This window comes from Centruroides vittatus, unplaced genomic scaffold (genome assembly GCF_030686945.1).
Source record: "Centruroides vittatus isolate TY-2023 unplaced genomic scaffold, ASM3068694v2 scaffold_373, whole genome shotgun sequence".
Lineage (NCBI taxonomy): Eukaryota > Metazoa > Arthropoda > Arachnida > Scorpiones > Buthidae > Centruroides > Centruroides vittatus.
Genome location: NW_027122704.1, coordinates 382,936 through 397,204, shown reverse-complemented (window position 1 = coordinate 397,204; position 14,269 = coordinate 382,936). Strand labels below are relative to the sequence as shown.

The window sequence follows — 14,269 nt, the reverse complement described above, 5'->3', positions numbered from 1 at the left end:
CTATCATCGCGTGATCGCCGAAAAAAGTATGATAACTTTTTTATTTTTCGTCTCCGGTCCAAAAGTAGGGTATCGTTGAACTCGTCTCGGTCCCCTCAGTTCAGATATATACTCAAAGTCCCGAAATTCCATAGGGGGTAATCTATAGTATCCCCCATTTCTTTAAAATAATATAATAAAAGCAGAAAAGTACTACAAGAAATATTTCACGAAAACTTATCATATTACGTCAACCAAAGGGATTTTTTCCAAGTTAACCTTCGAGCACTTCAACACGATTGCAACTGAGCCAAAAGAGTAGAAACAGGTCTTCCTCTGGACTCATCAAGTTACCCACCTCTTGGCATTATCGACTTAAAATATTTAAAAAATCATAATTCTTCGATCAAGATAAACCATACGAGTAATTGCAATGTTTCAAACCGGCTCGAGGGCATCGCCGTTAGGGAGTAATTGGGGGAAAAAGGCGGGAAGACTAACCGAAGCCTTCCAAAGTAATGGTGGACGCCACCGTTTATTGATAATAGCGCACTGAACATCTACGTTTATTCGTCGATACTTACAAAAAGTTTTCGCATTTTGTTCGCACGATAGCTCTCAATGCAAATTTCTTACGAATCGTCGCCATTATTTTATAAATATAAGAAAATATCCGCGTTCTCTCTTTTGGTTTTGCACTTCGCGGCTTCCTAGCGCCGTCTTTACGTCTTCTCTCGCCATTTATATTAATTTATTTATTGTCGTTTCATTAACACTTAAATTAATAAATAATTCTCGTAATTGTATTCAATGAAATAATAAAATAATTCAAATTTTATATTTTAAATATTTGTGTTATGAAATCCGGACCATGTTATTCTGATGATCCGTCCAATGAGAGTTAAGCTTTTCGAGGTAGTTTTCGATGATCGCTTAGTTACAAACTTTAAAAAAATTCACAAATGAATTTCTTCTTGGACTAACTGTATAAGTGTATAATCTTATTTTATTTTATTACTTTATCGCTTAGTTACGTAGACCAAGATCATGTGCCGCCAGAATTGTCGGCCCAACCGTAAATCGCGTCAAGATTTTACAAGCTTTTAGCTGCGACCGCGTTTCTTTATGCAGCGCTGCAATGTAACGAACCGTTTCTAAACGTTTACTGCAAGAAGTCGCTGCAGCAAAGATAAAGCAGCTTTTACGTCCAAAGCAAAATGGATGCTTGTGTGTACGAGTATAATACGATATTATGCTGTAAAAGTAGAAAAGTCGAAGTGACTGTTGATATTACGGAAAGATTAAGGATTAAATTTTATAAAATGACTCTGAAAGTTATCTAAAGAATAAGAAAATACTGTATTATACCAAAACTCTTCTCTAACCTTTGTATCTGGTACTTCCTTTACTGTCCAAAAACAAACGTTTTCGGCCTCACTCGAGGTCTGCTTCAGGTTAATCGAACAGAAGAACAAACGAGAACTGGCTTCCAAATTATTTGAATTAATCCTCGAGGAACTTTTAGTTTTAAAATATATTCGAACCTAATTTTGAATATACGCGTGCGCTATGTAGCGTTGCCGTTTTCGTATTCTTCGCATACGTAACGCCATGCGTATGAAAGGGCGTTGCCGTCCTTAAAGTTTATGCATTTCCCTACTCGGCCTGCCCTGTATATTTCCAGGGCTTCGAGGGCCCTGATGTCATCCGTCTGAAAGGTTCTATTTATCAATTTGGCGTTGGATAGGTCCGCGTGAACTTCTGGATCGGTGGCGTAGGTGGATAAAGCGGTGGTGCAACGAGTATGGTTTATATCGTATCTGTGCTCCTTGACCCTCTGTTGGATGGAACGTTTAGTGGAGCCAATGTATACCAATTCACGCTCAAATCTGTCATCTCTCACTGGAATACTATATACACCTGGAGCTCGAAGTGGGTTCATTTTGTCCTTGGAGTTGCGCAACAATTTATATATATATATCTTGGGACCTTTTGTATGCCACTCTGGTACCAGTTTTGGTTGCAATTTCCTTATATAAGGTCTGTAATCGCCGATTGTATTCTACCACCTCGTATCGGCTGGCTGGTTCCTGAATCCGATCCCCATGCGTAATGGTTGTACCTTGCGTATCCTGTGGTCTGGAATAGGCTTGTGCTAGCTTTCTTATTAGTTCTTTTTTGTACCCATGTGCCATCGCGATGCGTTCTATCTTCTGTAGTCTAGTATCCTCCAACTTGGAAGGGTGTGTATATGTTCTCAAAATAGACCAAATGTCTACCACCAATGCCCACTTCTTGGATATCAACATCAGACTAAATGGAGGAAGGATTGAAACGGGTATATAGTATAAACCTGGCTACATCCCATGGTTTATTCCAGCAAAATCAGCCGACCCTTACACATATAAAATCGCAGCTTTCCGAGCTTTAGTTAGAAGAGCATATACACACCCTTCCAAGTTGAAGGATACTAGGATGGAAAATTTTCGACATTTTGACGATAAAATTTATGACGAATGACGATTCTTTCGTAAAATTGAAGCAATTTGGAAATCAAAGCGGAATAGAATTTAACATTTGTAGACAACATAAAATAAATATTGAAAATTATAACAAGATAATTACGATTAATAGATATATCTAAATTAATAGATGTTATATGTTTTTTCTCAAAGCAAGAATTGGCATTTAGAGGGCATAGGGAATTAATTGAATCTAATAAAAAAGTTCAATATAATTATCTCTGTTATTTATTAAGTACGTCAGATAATCTATTAAAAATACATTTGAAGACGTATACGGTTTTTACTGGCTTATCGAACAAACGAATACGAACGGGCCCTGACGCGCAATTAATTGATTGCCCCTGTACGTCGGCTTCTTACAGAAACACAGCTTCCCTATCATCAAATGTTACGGCACGCCACTGGGTACTTTTTATCTTGCTCATTACGGAAAAAGGCATCCATTAGTACCCAAAAACGGAATTTTTTTTTTTAAATGTCGTTTGATAAGCGTAAAATTCGGACGGCCGGATAGCCGAGCGGTCAAGGTGGCAGCCTACCGCTCTGCGGACTTGGATCGAAAAATTCCAAGAATTTTTCGGGGGTGGTCCGTTCGGATATGTCCCTGACCTCTCGACTGCCTAATTGTGGGCATGGCCGAACTTATAATAGGCATGGTTTAAGAGGCCCTCTTAGTGCCCACAGAGCGGAAAGAGAAAAAAAAAAGCCTAAAATTGAATTGAAAGTCCCTACTTTCCGACATTAAATAAAATTTTACATGTAACTATTAGAATTTTATCAACATAAAAAGTAAAATTTTATGAAAAATATTTAAAATATAACATAAAAAATTTTCGAGTTTATTTTATTTAATTAAAAAAAAAGTAGGTGGCGTTTAATGTCGACTATTCATTTTAAAAGGCCGTCATTTGTTTTCGTTGTGTGAATCTTGCAGTATTAAGAATATAAGAAACCACTTATATTTGTATCGTTTAACTTAACAAATTATTTAAACTAGTACTTTAAAAGTAAGATATGTTTTTAATTATTCTAAGATCAAACATGTGACACGTTTGCCCTTGTATAACCTCATATCTTAACCAGGAAACATTTTTTCAAATGAATAACAGTTGTTGTTCAGCATCTCTCATTGTATACAATGTTTCCAGTCATTTCATATTATTAAATTATAATGAAATGTACAATGAAAAACTCCTTTATGATAAAATCTTCCAGTTTTTATATTTAAGAACTTTTATAGCTTGAATTGACATTAAGAAATGACTTTAAAAGTTCTGCAAATATTTTGTGATAATTTATTTACGTGATTAATAAGTATGATTATAAGAACAAATTCATTTACCACTAATACTACTTAAAAAAGTCAATATAACTATGGGCTGTACTATAGATTACCACCTATGGAATTTTGGGAGTATGTATTTGAACTCGGGACCAAGATGAGTTCAACAACACCCTACTTTTGAACCAGTGACCAAAAATAAGAAAGTTATAATATTTACAATTTCTTGCCTTTCACAGTGCATTTCATGCCATTTCAGATTTTTTTACCGCCTAGCGGTGACGGTCATCTCTCAGACGGATAGGTTAGGTTTGCTGGACAAGCTGTGATAGTGGCATGTAGTACTAGCTGACCAAGAGCAATAGCGAGCGTGTTGGCAGCTGAGGGCTGTAGGTCCCGAGGTAGAGGAACATGAGGATGTGTGAAAAGGACTAACTCCAACTGCAGACGATCAGTGTGCTCGTGGATCAAGATCTGCCTCTCTTGAAGGTATATATGGCTGACTTGCCAGACTGCCTGTTAAACATGCGATAGTCTTAGTGGAGAGAGCGACACGACTCCCGATCATGCCAGTATGCCTGTTGTTACCTACACCTCCCTGATGTTTCAATATGCAGCTAATCAACTTTCTTGTTGTGGCCCCTATATGTGAACCTATATATACCTGTGTTTAATGATGAAAACATTTCTTTTCATCATTAAACACAGATAACATTGAAAAGACATTGTTCTCAGTGTTAATTTATCTCATAATAACGCTAATGCTAAATTGCCTGGTAGCATTGTGTATTAACAATCCCATCATATGGAACTAAATCACCAATTATGGAATACTAAATCCAATTCTGGATCTTGTGTTAAGTAAACAGCCAAATCCAGTAAGATAATTTTTTTTTCTTTGATACCAAGAATGATTTTAAACAGTAATAATTTCCTACAAAGTATTTGAGTGTCCATTCTTTTCATACAAACTTTTATTGTTCATTAATAACTATTAAAGAACACAAACTTTGAGTGACTCCTTCATTAAATTGTCTGATGACTCTCAATTAGATATTTTTGTGTAGAATTAGGATGGACGACTTTCAGATCAAATTACCTTTTTCTACAACAGACACAAAACCAACTTCTGGTGCATATAATACAAAAATTAAACACTGCACTGTGGTTGTTCAGAAAGAGATATTTGTAAGTCCGCGAGTAACATTACAAATAACAACACAGAAACAAAATTGCACACGATAAGTATTCCTTTAATTCTCTCCAAACATGGTTCTTTTGTTACACAGATCCCAACTTGACAGATTTTCACTTTAATATCTACACAGAGAAGTGGGTAGCCTCTTATTATTTTACAAGTATATAATACATGTGCGTGTAACACAAGACCGAAAAAAAAAACTTAATGACTAATTTAAAACTAATCTTATAGCTATCTTAAAACTAATAAGGAAAGGAAACAGATAAACCTAGGAAAGTAAAGAAAAGATAGAAAGGCAGATAGAAAGTACCCGGGGTCCAAGTGGTTTAGTTGATATCCTTAATGATTTGTGTTCTCACAATCATGATCTCCTCTCTGTTTCTACTGAACCAGCAGTTTGATGTCTAGGTTCTCCAATTCTCCCAGTGTCCTATAGACCCTCGTACCTCTTTTTTTCTCTGGTCTTGGCAGGTTCTCTCTCGGCCGCAGTCCCCTTTCTTCCACTCTCTCTCGAATCTGGAGCACTGCTTACGACGTCTGTTCCCTCCGAGGTCCAGCCAAAAAGTGACTACTACTCATCTCTCACATTACCTTGGGCTCTTCCTTCCTTTCTCTATTTCCCCAAATTCGGGGAAGTCTTAATCTCCTCCTTCTTTGTTCAACCCTCGGTTCTTAGAAAGGGTAATCCCCCCTCAAGCAGTAACGGTTTACATGTAATTTGCTTGGAGACAATGGAAAGGAAGTAAGAAAGTAGAAACGAAAGAAGAAAATAGAAAAGAAATAAAGAACTTACGAACTATATAAAACTAAAATATGGCTGACGGCCACAGCACAAACGTTTCCAACTCCTTCAAAGTTCTTCAGGTGCAATTGAATGGTTACCCGAAGGAATGTTATCGGAACTAATGCCTATTTGTAAAAATTTTTAAAACAACGTAATTCAAATGACCATTCAAAAATATAAATTTAATGCTGTGTAAGTGTAATCATGTGCATAACGATCATTCAATTAATGACTATAAAGTTTTGTCTAATAGGACTTGCCATGCTTTCAACAATACCATTTCCTTCTCAAAATTTATACAGGATGACTCAAAGTTAGGTTTAAAATTTCTATGGCCTCCAACCATCTGAGATGCTCCGTGTGCGGTGTTGTGAGGATTCTTTGTTTTCGACTGCCCAGATGTCTCAAAGTTGTTTGCATTTGTCACAAGATGTACAAATGGGCAAGAACTCTGTCCTGTAGTGGACAAAGCCAGAGCACTCACCTGCTTACTAGAAAAGGCCACCCATATCCTCACAGCTCAATTAGAGGGGTATCATTTTGAGGTTACAAGCTTAATGGAACTCAACCAAAAGGAGTTTTTCCTCCTCAGTACATCACTATTCTAAACTTTAATTCTCTTTATCCCTCCATGAAACTTCCACCTTGTTTTTGTATGCTCTGTGATATGTTTTTTTCATCTCATCAGTGATGGCACTCTACATCAGCATCTTTTAGAATTGGCACACTTGATTTGTTACAATTCAATCTTCAATTTAATGAGATAGTGTACTGTCAAGAAAGAGGGATCCCAATGGATAGCTCAATGTCAGGAGACCTATGTGAGATGGTGATCCTACAGTTATAGAATAAGGTCTCACCAACAGAATCTTTACAGGAGTTTTGAAGTTTTATTCTTATTTTGAATACTACTATGTTTTTGTAAGCTATTGTCCAAAATTGAAAAGTTTATTGCTATTAAACTATATCAGTTTCTTCTGAGGTAGTATAGAAACGAAAACTTATTCTTTCACTGTTTTCATTGTATAAATATATTAAAAGTTATCAGCAAAACATGGATCAATTAATTAATTGAATTAGTAAAATTTTGGAATGGAATTCCAAAGAAATTATGATTTATGTTTGATAATGACCTTTTACTATCTTAGGTGATTGATAATGTAATTTATAATTCTGAATCTTATTAGATATTTGAATTTATAATAATAATTGTATTTTTTAAACGTTTTCAGAATTATGAAGAGTTTCATTGCATAAATTTCAATGGCTTTGAGTATTATTTAGACGAAACGCTTTAAGATGTTTAAACATGTCAAAATCTATTAGGAAACAACCTTCTTCGGATGTTGCTGCATTCCGAGAAGTTTTAAAGAAATCCTCTCATATTGTAGCACTGACAGGAGCAGGTATCAGTGCAGAGAGTGGTGTTCCAACATTTCGAGGTGTTGGTGGATATTGGAGAAAATACAATGCCCAAGTAAGTGATTTTTTTACTATTATTATATTATGTACTTTTATTTCTATTTTTTTTTAAAAATGTGTTATCAATTTTTATTTAATTTAGAATTTAGCAACACCAACAGCATTTTTATCAAACCCATCTCTTGTTTGGGAATTCTACAGTTATAGACGAGATCTTGTGTTAAGTAAACAGCCAAATCCAGTAAGATAATTTTTTCTTTCTTTGATACCAAGAATGATTTTAAACAATAATAATTTGCTACAAAGTATTCGAGTGTCAATTCTTTTTATACAAACTTTTATTGTTCATTAATAACTATTAAAGAAAACAAAAGAAAGTAAGGAAGCAATACAGAAAGTTTTGCAATTTATAAATGCAAATGCACTGAAGTGCCAAAAGTCATGGGATTAGCAATATGCAAATATACAGATGGCAGTAGTATTGCATACCAAACGTATAAATGGGCAGTGCATTGGCTGGGCTGTCATTTGTCTGCCAGTGATTCATGTGAACAGGTTTCTGACTCGGGTATGGCCGCACGACAAGAATTAACAGACTTTGAACGCGGAATGGTAGTTGGAGCTAGATGAATGGGACATTCCATTTTGGAAATCGTTAGAGAATTCAACGTTCCAAGATCCAGTGTCAAGAGTGTGCTGAGAATACCTAATTGCAGGCATAACCTCCCACCATGGACAACGCAGTGGTCTGCACTGAATGACAGAGACCGGCAACGTGTGCATAGAATTGTTAGTGTGAACAGACACTCCATGAAATAACCATAGGAATCAATGTGGGATGTACGAGGGACAAATCCATTAGGACACTGCAGCAAAATTTGGCATTAATGGGCTATGGCAGCAAAAGACCAACTCAAGTGCCTTTACTAACAGCATGACATCGCATGCAGCACCTCACCTGGGCTCGTGACCATATTGGTTGGACCCTAGATGACTGGAAAACCATGGCGTGGTCCAATGAGTCACGATTTCAGTTGGTAAGAGCTGATGGTAGAGTTCGGGTATGGCGCACACCCCACAAAGCCATGGATCCAAGTTGTCAACAAGGCACTGTGCAAGCTGGTGGTGACTCCATAATGGTGTGGGGTGTGTTTACATGGCATGGACTGGGTCCTCTGGTCCAACTGAACCAAACAATGACAGGAAATGGTATGTTCAGCTACTTGGAGACCATGTGCAGCCATTCATGGACTTCATGTACCCAAACAAGGATGGCATCTTTATGGATGACAATGTGCCATGTCACTGGGCCATAACTGTTTGCAAATGGTTTGAGGAACATTCTGGACAATTCCAGCGAATGATTTGGCCACCTAGATTGCCTGACATGAACCCCATTGAACATGTATGGGACATAATCAAGAGGTCCATTCGTGCACAAACTCCTGCACCGGCAATAACCTGCCCAATTATGGATGGCTATAGAGGCAGCATGGCTCAATATTTCTCCAGGGGAGTTTCAACAACTTATTCAGTTCATGCCATGCCGAGTTGCTGCACTTCGCTGGGCAAAAGGAGGTATGACAAGATATTAGGTGGTATCCTATGACTTTTGGCACTTCAGTGTAAGTAAGTAATAAAAATTTCTAAAAAAATTAAAATATGTGGACACATTAAATCTGTCCTATTGTAAGGAATAATTCACAAACTTATTCCAGTCATGTATTTAAAATAATTTCCATTTTTTAATCATAGAATACAACACAAGCCTAAACATAAAGATATTTAATACATCAGTTTAAATCATAGATCCAATGTGGCAACAAAATAATAATTCATGCTTAATACTAGCATCATAATTGTCAGATTTTAACATAATTTTAAATGATATTGAATAGAATAAATAGAATAAATTTATTTGCCATAATCTATAATTTTGATCTGAAGTTGTATAATTTAGTTTTCAATATACATTTTATTGGGTTGTTCGGAAAGTTCGTAGCGATTTTTGATAGCCGACAGTTGAGACACCGATTGACGCAAAAATGATTAGAATTGTACAAACCAGTGAATATTACGATAAATGACCTTGAGACGCGTCTGTTACAAAAAAACCGTTAAGATTATTCAAATAGCGTTTAATTTGTCTCATTGCAAAAATGGATGCGAACAACGTGCATTATCGACACTTGTTTCTTTTCTTTTTTCGTAAAGGCAAAAATGCTGTACAAACAGCAAAAAAGATATGTGATGTTTATGGTGGAGTGCTGTATCAGAATCAACTGTTCGAAAGTGGTTTGCAAAATTTAAAACGGGTAATTTCAGCCTTGAAGATGCTCCTCGCTCAGGAAGACCTCCTGTTATTGAAGAGGACCAGATCAAAGCATTATTGGATGAAAACCCTCATTACACAACTCGAGAGATTGCAGACATAGTGAAGTCATCAAACAGTACTGTATTTCAACATCTAAAGAAGCTCGGATACGTGAATCGTTACGACGTTTGGATACCTCACGACTTAACGGAAAAAAACTTACTGGATCGCATTTCCATTTGTGATTCTCTTGAAAGACGAAATGAAAATGACACTTTGATACCTTTGGAAGCTTGCAAAAACCACATGGATCAGTTTTTCGAGGGAAAAACTGGAATGTTCTACGAAGAGGGTATCATGAAGCTGCCCCATAGATGGCAACACGTCATTAAAAACAATGGCGCATACATAATGGAATAAAAGTATATTTTTAGTATTAAAACAATTTCTTTTATTTCTCTTAAAAATCGCTACGAACTTTCTGAACAACCCAATACATATAAAAGTAAATAATGTACTTGTATTTTCAGTGGCTGCAAGTCTGACAATAAATTTATTTAGTGGATATTAATTCTATTTTAAGCTGTCAGTTGCACTTCAGGAATTTCCTAACATTCATGTTTTCCCCTTTGATAATTTTTCATCATTTTCATTTTTGAACTGAAATCCTCATTATTCTTCTGACTAGATGTTTTCCTTCAGATACTGCTGAAATTTGAGCAAAAAGCTTTTTCAGATATAACTGTTTTTAAGGGAATCTTCATCTTGCAACTCTTCATAGAAATTAAATTAGAATGTTGGCAATTTACATGGGAAGTAGTTGCACAGAGTCTGATCACTTTATTAATTTGGCTAGAATTTTCTGACCCAAATTAGCCAAAAGGATAGAAATCCTGTGCTTCAAGGTTGCACTTTACAAACCTGATGTTATTTTTCAAATAATAGGTCATTTCTGATATCATAATAAAATGAAATTCTAAAATAGTAATAACCTAATCATTTGATTGCTGAAGCAGATCCTTTTACTAATCTCCATGATTTCTATATCTAACTCTTCTCAATTTCTTTCCATAGGAGTCTGAAATATTGTATTTTTTTTTTTTTGTAATCTGCTGAAGTCCTGATTGACTTGGACTGCATGTGTAAAGCAATTGCTAAAATTATTCTTTAAGTAGTGTAGATTTGGTGCAAAATCAATTATTGTTTTGAAGTATACATAGCAAGACTGTGCGCACATGGGTTTTTGGGGTTTATTTATTTATTTAGAGAAAGGGTTAATGGCTGCACTCTAATGGCTGCACTCACTGGTAAGGAAAGAAGTTGGAAGAGAGTGAAAAAGAGTGGGTAAGCAGTGGAAAGTGATTGATAGAGTGCAGTGGAGGTGGGAAGTAGAGATTGTAAATGGAAGAATCGAGTTCTATGATCACCATGCTGCATTCTATATATAGAAACAAACAGGGTTAGAGTAGCTCATACAATAGCTGATGATTACGAGGAATATTATAAGGCCATACAAAAGAAAGATTATGCATGGTTAGATTTTTGGGATTTAACCTCCATATGAGAATATTAAATAAAACTGTAACTAAACAGTAAAATTAGATTTAATAATGTATGGTTCATCAATCTTTAGAAAGAATTGGATATAAGTTATATTCAAAACAAATTAAAATTACATAAAATTCAAAGAAACAAAATTTAAAGTTTATACAATGGGTTTATTTTATTATAGATAACTGTTCCCATACTATCACAATAAATAAAAATATTTACAGAAAATAAACTGAAATGATTTCAGGTAATAACTCAATCTTATCTGTGATGCAGAGATAAATATATATTAATTGTGTATCACATTGTGTGCGATAAGTTGTACATTGTTAATTACTATAACAATTTTAAAATTATGAGAATCTTTCAGTATGTTTTCAATAATTTTAAAAATAATAAATATAGTTTAAAGATAAATTACTTTTCATTATGGCAGTTAATAAATAAAAAGGTTTGTAATATTTTGTTTGAAATACCAAAATTGAAAAGCTATTTCCAATTTTAATGTTTTAGAAATTAAATAATTGAAAAATTCAAGGCATCAGTATGCTATGCCATTACTGTCTGTTTGGATAAATTTATAATTTCATTAAAGAACGTTATAATACACATCAATTATCAATTCGGTACTCATTCGGCTTTAACACATCAGTTATATTAATTAAATTAATCCGATGATGATGACAAATTATGTACACTGTTGAATTTTTGAGATTAGAAATGGAAAAGGATCATTAAACACAAAATTATTGATGTAATGAGTCATATTTATTTGAAATGAATTTAAAACAAAATTTATTAAATGTTACAAATATTAAAAAAATAATGCAGAATCTGTTCTTTTATTAACTTATATTTAATTATGCTATATTGATAATTTTCAAGTATTAGTTGATAATATGTTGGATTATTTTCAATTAACTGATGTTTTGCTCTATTTCTGTATAATTGTTTGTTGTATCTCTGGGCATTTTTTTTGAATTAATAATGCATTAACGAGCATAAAAAAAAGTATGTATTAGAATATTTCTCTTAAGAATGTTTACAAAAGTTACAGCCTAAGGCATAGCATTATTGCTTTAAGTTTTTCAATTCAGAAACATTATCATTATTCTTTTACAGTATGATTTATTTTCAGCAAAAGAAAAGATGCTGCATTTTCTTTCTAAATTAATCACACACTGGAATTCATCTGAGAATCAGAAAGCTGGTTGTTTTTTGTAAGGAGCAATAATCTGAATTGTAATGTTTGTCTCAGAACTATTTAGAAATGTCCTTGGAAATGTTGCATACTTTGTGTTATAATCTTTGTTTATAGCTGTAATGGTTTAATTTCTCATAAATGTATTTAACCTATGCTCTGTAGATATTAACACACGTGTTGCTACATTAATTATAGTTCTTTAACTTTATCATTATAAAGTTTAATAAAATAAACTATCTGAAATCTGAATTTGAAGTATATAAAGTTTAAGCATTTATTTCATTGGAAAATAATTTGTTTTTAAAAGTACAAAAAATATTAAATAAAATCCAAAGCTAGGGAGTTCGTGTTGGGCTGTTTAAGAGTGTGTATGTCAGTCAGTGTTAACATAAATATTTGCCAATTCCGACTCCTTAACTGACTATTTTAAAATTATTTTTACTTTCCTTGCTGTTATAGAATATAACATAGCGAAAATTTGGTTATTTGTCAAATTTTGACCCCCGTGGATTTTTGCATTTTTGACATTTTGACACTGTGAGCCCAAAAATGTAAAAAAATACCTATACAAAATTCTGTATGTGTGTGACTATTGGTATCTATTTTACTTTGTATCTTGGGAGTAGATAAACCTAAAATTTTGAAACTAGGCAAGTTATTTCTATATATGGAACATTGCAAACTTTTGTAATTTGTTTGCCTTTTGAATAAAGTAAAATTAATGGCTACAATCCTCTAATTATCATTATACCATCAGTGCATTACTAATTAGTAAATTAGCCTTGAAAATTAAATTGAAATTGAAATGCTGGATAATATATATAAATACTAGAGTTGGAGTTGGCAAGTTGAAGATGGCAAAAAAAAAAAAAAAAATTCAAACTCCCCAGCACTGATAAAATCTATTCTTAACAGATGTTGAGTTAACATTTAGCAGTAAATTTATTCATTCATTGTCAACCAGATTTGAGATTGTTTATTAATTTAGAAATGAAATAAAATCTTGAATTACATTGAAAAATTTAATTTAGTTAATGTAGTTAGAAAAATGTTATAATTTGTACTGAAGTAAAAGTCTGTTTTAGCAAGAGTTCAGAAAGTTACTTTAAAATTTATAATTATAAATACCTCAAGAACATTTACAAGAATGATTCTGATGAAATATTGCATGAATTATATTAGTTAATATTATAGACTATATAGTATTTAAGACATTTCTGTGCTGCAGTTTCTGTTTATATATATTTTTGTATAACTTTTTAACATAGAAAATTGATAAAACGAGTCAAATGTGTTGTCATTCTTCACTGAAGTAATTAAAAAATAGAGAAAGCCTTATACAGTTTTGCAAATTTATTATTTTTCTTTTATACTGCATAATTTAAGAGCTAAAAAATATATATATATTATATTTATTGAAACATTCCTGAAACAGCATTATTATTAAATCAAAATTAAAAGAACTGCTGAGAAAAAATTTTAAAACGTATGATTTTAATTTAATGCCACAATAATAATAATAAATTGAAAAACAAAATTGTTTGCATTGGAAACCAAAACAATTTGTTTTCAAATATTCATAATAATCAGTTTCACACTTGATTTGTATGTTGCTGAAGATAGTCTGAAAACATTTCAAATAAATGTTTTGTTTCCTAAAGCAAGCAGCTTTAATTTTAATCTGATTTTTGTTTAGACTTTTAGTTTTATTAAGAAATTTAATCATAATAAAAAAAGTTATTCAGAAATATGTAGATAATCATTTTGTACTGCAATTATCTGTTTGTTTAATGATTAAATTGAATTATAAATTTTGTTTTTTTGTATGGAAATTGTGAATAATTTTAAAACTAGTAATGTTGAATACTTGTTATCAAGGACTTTTATTACAGTACTAAATACAATAATGATTTTGTGATTTTCTGTAATTTGTCTCTTAGTTAATGATTTGGATACAATTGTAAGATTTTATGAATCGGCTTATTTTTAGAAAAATTTTAATTGCAA

General features: G+C 33.2%; 1 protein-coding gene across 1 annotated transcript in view; it reads left to right on the top strand.

The window, feature by feature from the left end:
- Positions 1–3,396: 3,396 nt before the first annotated feature.
- The window catches only part of LOC136988623 (NAD-dependent protein deacylase sirtuin-5, mitochondrial-like), a 19,268-nt gene continuing 8,395 nt past the window's right edge, over positions 3,397–14,269 (top strand). Inside the window, exons 1-3 of the mRNA XM_067286532.1 lie at positions 3,397–3,511; positions 7,004–7,248; positions 7,336–7,434. Coding sequence (XP_067142633.1) covers positions 7,081–7,248; positions 7,336–7,434 — 267 coding nt within the window. The 5' untranslated portion in view covers positions 3,397–3,511; positions 7,004–7,080. The remainder of the gene's footprint in view (positions 3,512–7,003; positions 7,249–7,335; positions 7,435–14,269) is intronic.